This window comes from Hyalella azteca, unplaced genomic scaffold (genome assembly GCF_000764305.2).
Source record: "Hyalella azteca isolate HAZT.00-mixed unplaced genomic scaffold, Hazt_2.0.2 contig6587, whole genome shotgun sequence".
In the NCBI taxonomy this organism is placed as follows: Eukaryota; Metazoa; Arthropoda; class Malacostraca; order Amphipoda; family Hyalellidae; genus Hyalella; species Hyalella azteca.
Genome location: NW_025936745.1, coordinates 487,326 through 495,482, shown reverse-complemented (window position 1 = coordinate 495,482; position 8,157 = coordinate 487,326). Strand labels below are relative to the sequence as shown.

The following is an 8,157-nucleotide window of genomic DNA, read 5'->3' as shown; positions in this document are numbered from 1 at the left end:
TCTCTAGCTGATTGATGCTCTGCAGATAACTTAACTTGCTGGGCCCCATAAGAGGTTCTAACCCACAGAGCTACACCTCTACTGCACTGCTCTTCATTTAAGTTATGAAAACAATCAAAACCTGGCAGCTGAAATTCAACAGGTACAATTTTCCCCCCGTGATTTTTAGGAAGTGTTTCTGTAATACAAATAATGTCTATACTCTCGTTTGCGATCACAGTTAACAGTTCACTTTTTTTGTTCAAAACGGAATCCGAGTTCGTGTAAAAACATTTTAAACATTTGCTATGCTATGACCGCATCGATCAAGAAGGTTCTCTGCCGTAATGACGATAGTTTGTTCTAAGTAGCCGTACCACGTTTACGGTTCTGTAGCTGTAGTCTTGAGTCCTAAAAAGTTGTCTCAAGTTTAGCATGGCCGTCGAATAGTTAGCGGTCGTGCTTCGCTATAGCTGTGATGGCTTCCACTTTAGTGACATTCGTGCCAGCTCAAGCCTGAACGTCTGCTGCTGTGTCCGCCTGTACTGTCGACGTTACTTGCGTTGATAGTTGGCTGTATAATTGCTGCCCGTTCGCTTGCTTCTCGGGTTGTCTAGCAATGTAGTCACGGCGGGCGCGACGGGCCGTTACGTCGTTTTTTCCGTAGCAAATTATTCTTCGCTACTTGTAGATTATAGAGGCTCTTACAGGAATCCTAGCAGTATCGATAAGTCTAAGTTTCTCGCGACGTCAATGCTCGAAAACGGGCGAAGCCGCCGACCTGCAATGGACGCGGGCGTCACGACGTCCGTTCCGAGTGACGGGTAGCTCCTAAGACCGTTACGGGTGTTGGTGAACTGGCATGAACTTCTGCTTCTTTTATCCGTAGCCTCCACTCACACTCATCACAATCTTTCGCAGTAGACGCCGAAAACCTCGACTCGTGAAATTCCCTTCGCGATAGACTCGCCAACGCTCGATAGTACAAACTCGCTCTCACGGTCTCGAAAAATTTTTTCACACACATTGTATCGCTTCAACCCACAATCCTTACCTTCGTAACACCTGCACCCTAACTTTCAACGAAATTCATCACTTAAGCAATTTATTAATTAGCCCTTCAATTACATACTATAAAAGTCTTTTGATATACTCATAGGACTGAAATTCTCCAAATGTACTAGACCGTCCAGATATTTTCAAGCCCCACTCGGCAGCAACATTTTCCATAACAAGACAGGTCCATTTCGTCCAGAATACAGTATTTCCATGACTCGGCGTACCCACGAACTTACTTTCTCCCGGCATATAATGTCTTTATATATCTTGTGGTCATGGCCGTTTTAATTGCTCAAAGACTCTCAGCCGCCCTAAATTAATAATTTCGATAATAGTGTCTTATGTATTATTTCAAACATAGTCAAAATTACCTACAGTCTATTCGCACTTCTTCACATAGGTATAAATTAAACATAAAAAGTATGATACGTTATCAATAATAATTGTAATTGACACATGTTCCCCGCAACATTACGTTCTTAACGATAAAAGTGCTCCTAGCGCTACAGTTCATATTTACAATGCTCATCCCTATAGCTGTGAAGATGGTGCATGTCAGATAAATTGAATTTTGAGCGAATGCAACCGTCATATAACTAAAGATCAAACTATACTAGTTATTTACTTGTGAATTGTGTTAGAATAGTATAGTTATGTGCTTACACAAACTTTCGTTCAGGTTATGTAATTTGTGCAACACATCGATAGTTCACGCTGCTTTGAATTCAGTATTCAAACTGAAATCCTGCAGAGCGGCAACTCTTTCCATGGTACATTTATACTAACATCACGGATTTCAATCTTCTCCATTATCAGGTCAGGCTGACAGAAAAACAAATGGCACTCTTACCCGAAACCAAACCCCTCAAGGGTTTTACATTCATCAAATTCATGGAACTTATTCAACATTATTCACCGACCAGAATGCGCAAACTCTATACGAGTGGTGGAGAGAACGTTAAATGCTACCGGGCTGCACGGGAGGTATATATGTAGCTTATGTTATCTCATTCATTTAAAAATTAAATAATTAATCAATTAAATTTAAAAAATTATTAATTTAATTATCTAATTTAAATTATTCGTTACATAATGGTAACGAATGGATAATGCAATGTGATTCCTGGAATTCAAGAACATTAGATCTTGAAGGACGAGGTTCTTAATCAGTAAACTTTGCATCGCTTGATTTAACGGTTTCTTACAATATTATGCAGGATGTTGTCTTTGTCACCATCAAGCGTAGAATCAAAGCGTTCAAATAATGGCTGGAATGAAATAAAGTTCGAGTTCCGAATGATTCAAATAATATTGTTCTCAACAAGGGCAAAGAAACCATAAAAAGTAGAATTTGTTTATCGTTATTGTAATAAAATTATGTTCTGCATTGGTCGATATTCTTCATTTAACTACTGGCACATTATTTTCTTTTTTAAAAAGTATTAGTGCTATATTTACAATTTTATTACATTGTCAAATATTAAAGACAGTCTTGTCCAATAACTGTTTTGAATAAATAATTAATACTAATGCCATAACAAATTTCAACTTTCACTAATCAATGTGGCTGTAAACAGCAAAAAAGAATTACGACAATGAATCATGCAAACATAAGAAGATATATTTTAGCAAATAAAGAAAACGCAAATTAAATGCAAACATTGCTTTTATAATCTATCATAGACATTGCAGCGCTTATGAACAATTACGATTGGAGCCAGCCTGCCATTTCCTACAGTAACTGTATTAAATTCATAACAATTACAACGGAAGTAAATAGCTCCGTTTCATGGTCTCAGGATGAAGGTGTCCTTCACATGGCAGGAGCGCTGGCTGGCGGGCCCCAGGCACCGTTGTAGGACTGCAGGGCAGGAGCGGCAGGGCTTAGCCCCGCTGGTGGGTACGGGCTGGAACTGGTGGCAGGATAGCCACTTGGATATGGGGCAGCAGGATACGGGATAGCGTTTTGGGGATATACAGCAGGGTTTTGAGGGGGATATCCACCAAAGTTTGGATGGGGATACATATTAGCATTTGGATAAGGATATCCAGTGAGGTTGGGTTGAGGATATGCGTTCTGATTAGTTGTAGGATATGCACTTGGACTGGTCGGAGGATATGAAATAGTGCTGGGTGGAGGATATGCAATAGTGCTGGGTGGAGGATATGCACCACCAGAACCAGGCGGGAAGGCAGCTTGGTTGTTGTAGCCGCCAGGTTGAGCAGGTGGTTGTGGGTCTGGTTGATGATGTTTGTTTGTTGTTGTGGATGAACGTGGATCTGAGAAGTCGGCGCTGAGTTTGTCATTACAGCGAAGGCGGGGTCAGCCGCTCTTGGAACGGCAATCTGAAGATAATTTTGAAGCTTTAGTGTGAGAAGCATAACTGGAAACTGAAACATATAGTTTGTTTAACTTTTTAATCGTTTGGTGCATTGCATGTTTAAATCATTGTACGTAAATATATAAATCTTTTACCTCCATTCGTAGATTATTATGTTTTATTTGTAACGTTATTTTGTTAGTAAGGAGTATTATTTTGAATTTCCTCACAAAGGCAAGGTTGTCTGGTACATTTGGTATCATGATAAACTCACCATCAACTGTCCATACTTGGCCACAATCCCAGTCATGATGAAGAGCCAAACTGATATGCAATAGAGGAAAATAGACCAGCCTGCATTCTCAGAGACTAAAATGGATGCGGTCACAATGTAGCCCACCGCCACCAGTATCGTGATGCCGACGAACGCTCGAATCAAGGAACAGTACGCCTTCTGTAATGACAAATAAATGTTGATTGGTCATATTAGCAAATTTTACTATAAGTGACAAGTTATTAAAACTTTTTAATCGCGGTATATTCGAACGCTCAAGATACAGTAGCCGTTATAGCATTAGAAACTTTAAATACCATATGCAGTAACATCTACAGATTCAAGTAAATTCGTTAACAATTATATATGTACTGTACATTTCAGCACAAGGATTTATTGAGCATTCCAGATAATGAGGAAATCGTTCGCGGTTCTGAGCAGGATCGATATTGTATGTATCATAACTATTATATATAAGGGAAACATATCTTTGTTGTGACAAAATTGTGAATAAAAAAAGTTCATCCAGTATGCTCGACTTCATACTCTCGAACTTGACTTGATAAAAACAAATTTTTTATTCCTTGTGCAGTGCAATTTTAGGATCATTCTTAGATTAAATCTAGAGGTACATATTTTTAAACATAGCATGATTCACTTACTCGCAGAAAATTTTTTTGTAGCGGGTAATAGATCAATATCTTAAGACCTTAAAATCCCCCAAGCAACTAGAACCCAGAGTTCGTTGGTGGGACACCAACCCAAGGCCATGCTGATAGCACCACCCTATGACAGCCTCCCATCGGAGACAGCGAGAAATGATCAGAGCTTACCAGGGCTCGAACCCATGGCTACCCTAACAAAATTTAGAGTCGCCCCAGCTTCTGGTACTCCAAATCAGAAGCTGACGCGTCTGTAAATTTTCACTGGGTAGCTCCTTTCAAATCGGTGGCGCCATGACTGGGCTAGAGTATCGCTGAATATGGAGCAGGGTGAATGGAGACTCGCTAATAGAATAGAATAAAAGTGTCGGCGTTGAAGAACTAGGCCCATGGCCTGTTGCCTATTCTTGAACTTTTGCCGATCCCCTACATCGACACATTAAACCAAATTTATTAGTAAGAACGAGATCATATGTATTCTAAAAACGTTCACTCAGCTACCACTGCCTTTTTTCGGATAAAATCTCACTTTTCTGATGGCAAGTGTGAGGAGTATGGCCACTAAGACGCAGAGAACTCCCCCCGAACCCACGGTCCAATTTGCCCACTCCTGGTCTAAAGTTTGCAAAATAAACACAGATTGAATTAATTGTTTCGCAGCTTAAGCTTGTGGAAAAAAATATCTGAGTTCAGAATAAAATAATATAAATAATAATAATATCATAAAGTTCAGATTAAAACTCATTTTATCATTCTAATTAAGCATTTATCATTCTCTAAACATCCTATTTAATATACAAGTACATTGCAATTCCGCCTTAACCTCATGCTATCTTTGAGTAAGTTATACATTTGGATTAAACTGATTCGAAATCGAAAAATAGCTTTAAATTTTAGATGTCATCCAAGCTATCGAATTAAAAATTCCGAGATTCGGATTAATTGGGTGCTGCATGGTTGAATAATGATACACTCACATTGATAACAGTCATATTGATAAAGGTAATAGTCGTAATAACAGGTAGTGAAAGCTTCCACTGCAGCAAGAGTAACCATGGAGATCCCAAGAGCCTGCACAATAAATATAATCAATGCGGCAGAGGATAGGTAATACGGCGGATTGGTTTTGGATTTCGTGATTTAGAGAAATGGAGCATTATAGCAATGGACATATCTCTATTCAGTTTCAATGCTTTAAACCAAAACTAATTTTCATGCATTCCTCACGAACATATCCAATTATCCATTGAATTATCATATTTAGCAAAGTTCTAACTGGCAGAATTATTGTTCAGCACAAAATACACACGCAACGTGAATCACTGTGATGCTGAATATTGATTTAACGAGTTGCACATTCAGTAACACAGTGTGTTGCTGAATGTATTAATCTATCTCAATATATATTATTTATGACAATATTATAGATTATAATCAAATTTATTCATAAATCATCATAAATGTTCCTGGCTGATTTTTATCCTCAGTTTTACAAAATGAGAATCTTGGTTTTAGTGTTTCGAATAGCAGTAAAATTCGCTGTCTAAAATGTTAAACATTATGAATCTCCTGACCAGTTTTGGCTTCAAATTCATATATACTCCAATAACTACCTCTGTACATATTTTACATTACTTTCTGTGGTTTTCTCTTTAAACTTTCTTGTCTTCACGCCATTATTTCTCTCGCCTTTATATTATATCATGTTCATTTCTCCAAGTTTTCGTTCATAGCGTAAACTTTCTGTATCCCATTCGCTTCAATATCGGGTTACTCACGACATGTTGGGCAGCCACCAAGTACCCCAGCGTCGAGTAGCTGATGCAGCAGCAGGCGTTCAGGGAACTCACCTTCACTCACTATGATCACAGTCAGACCTGCGAATAGCAATATGTTATGAAACATCGTTATGTAATTAACATTTTTATGTCGGAAACGATGTGTGTAGTGTTCATAATTACTTAAGTAGTGGCATAAGCGCTCATGCAGAGTTGCAACCAACATAAACGCGTCATGAATGTAAATTTTATTGTTTAGAGAGAAAGTGTATACTTTTCGTTAATAACTAAACATGTTAGAAAATCATTACAGATGATAGTGCACCGAAAAAAAATCTCACAAATGTTAATAAGTTTTAAACAAAGTATACAGTATTAAAATTATTTTCTCTGCAAGGAATGATTTGGAGCTAATGCGCCATAACATATTGAGTCTTAAACTATTTGAATGTTTAAAAATTGGCAATTATTTTTCTAAGATGCTTACAAACAAGAAGACTTCCGCCCGTGAGCAAATCAGAACCACATCGGTGCAAATTAACCTACGGAAACTATGATTGAATTAAACACAATGCAGTATATATTTTCTTCAGCGCGCCACGAAGACCGTGAGTGACTTTAGAGGTATCACTCTATAAAACAATAAATCTTGATCACGCAATCACTTCTACCGGATCTCTGTCACTACGCTCGTTGCAAATAACGGGCGGTTCTTGGGTGGCCGATGGATGGCCAGCAGTCGGCCGGACCCAATACGCTTCGCTCGGTCTCTCATCGGTCGGTCTCTCACCTGGCTTTGGCCGGCCGATGATTTATGTCCGCTTTGTAACATCACACACATTTTACATCTTTTCAACTCAGAATTTGCTAGTCACAAGGATTAACACTGTCCGTTTGGGTTTATGAGTTATTTATAAGGTTTTAGTCGTGCAATATGACTGGAGGTCGTTTGCGAAATGACTGATGCACGGATCAGTAGAGAAGTATGTTTATCGATGGTTTTATATTAGATTTGATTTTGTGTAGGTTGAAATTAAAGACAGTGTTTATGATATTACTGCTGAATTATTTTGAATCGTGCATCAATATCATTCTGCTAATTGGTATAAAACGCCGTCTCTGAAATAAGTTCACAAAATGAACCCCGAAAGAGGTGCTTCCTGCTGCTTACTTCTGTTGAAATAAATATTTATCTTTTTTATATATTATGCTTTTTCACCAGCGATACCATGCAGCGATACCATGCAAACTTATGGCTTACCCACACCAAAAACGAATAATTGATTTGTTTGAAATTAGTTATGATCCAGGAAACTGTTAAATCTCCATGCACCGACCTTGATGTGAGATCCCCGAGTGATGGATAAAAATTTGCAGTCTTGGTGTGGCGGCTTATGTAATCTTATTTTATCGGCGAGGATTTTGTTATCTACTATCTGCTGATACTGAAAATGCTGTGCATGACGCCATGGATAAAGATAAGTTATTTTTATGAACTCAATCATACAATATAAAAATCTCAAAGATAACGATTTAGGTATTTCCTAGCTTATAGCGTCAAATAATCTTGTTCCTCGATGTATTTATTATTTGCTCCGGCCTACAAATAAACCTTCTGTCTTATATATGTAGACTCTTTAAAACATGCGTCAGAATCTATATCATTTAATGATTCCTACGCATCGTTCAATAACACCTCCCCAGATACGAGAAATGTGCCACTTCAGAAAAAAAAATTCCCGCGAAATGAAACTAGTTAACTAGCGCAAAATATTATTATTGTTTCGAAATATTATCTATCAAACTCCTAAAACTAATTGAAATGAAAGATAAATCTCCATTAGGGCCTTAAATATTGTTCAAAATTTGTTCATTTAATTCACTCTGAATTTGGACCGATATTAATGTTACGGAGTCATTTCTAAGATGAGCCACACCACTCGTTGGTGGGGCCTGATACATCGCAATGGGTCGCCTGCCGAAGACCACCACTGCCCTGGATGTAATGGACCATCATGATTCCTGCCTTCCGGAACGTAGCCGTCAACACTTTTGGACAATCATATCTAGGCCGTGCGTCGAAC

The 8,157-nt window shown here is 38.3% G+C and overlaps 1 protein-coding gene across 1 annotated transcript; it reads right to left on the bottom strand.

Moving 5' to 3' along the window:
* Positions 1 to 2,825: 2,825 nt before the first annotated feature.
* Positions 2,826 to 6,552, bottom strand: LOC108677174. The gene is made up of 6 exons (XM_018165341.2): positions 6,074 to 6,552; positions 5,273 to 5,366; positions 4,825 to 4,910; positions 3,634 to 3,813; positions 3,220 to 3,384; positions 2,826 to 2,969 (listed from the first exon to the last, which is right to left on the bottom strand). Exons 2-6 carry the CDS (start codon positions 5,349 to 5,351, stop codon positions 2,826 to 2,828), a joined length of 654 nt encoding a protein of 217 aa, XP_018020830.1. The 5' UTR covers positions 5,352 to 5,366; positions 6,074 to 6,552.
* Between the last annotated feature and the right edge of the window lie 1,605 nt (positions 6,553 to 8,157).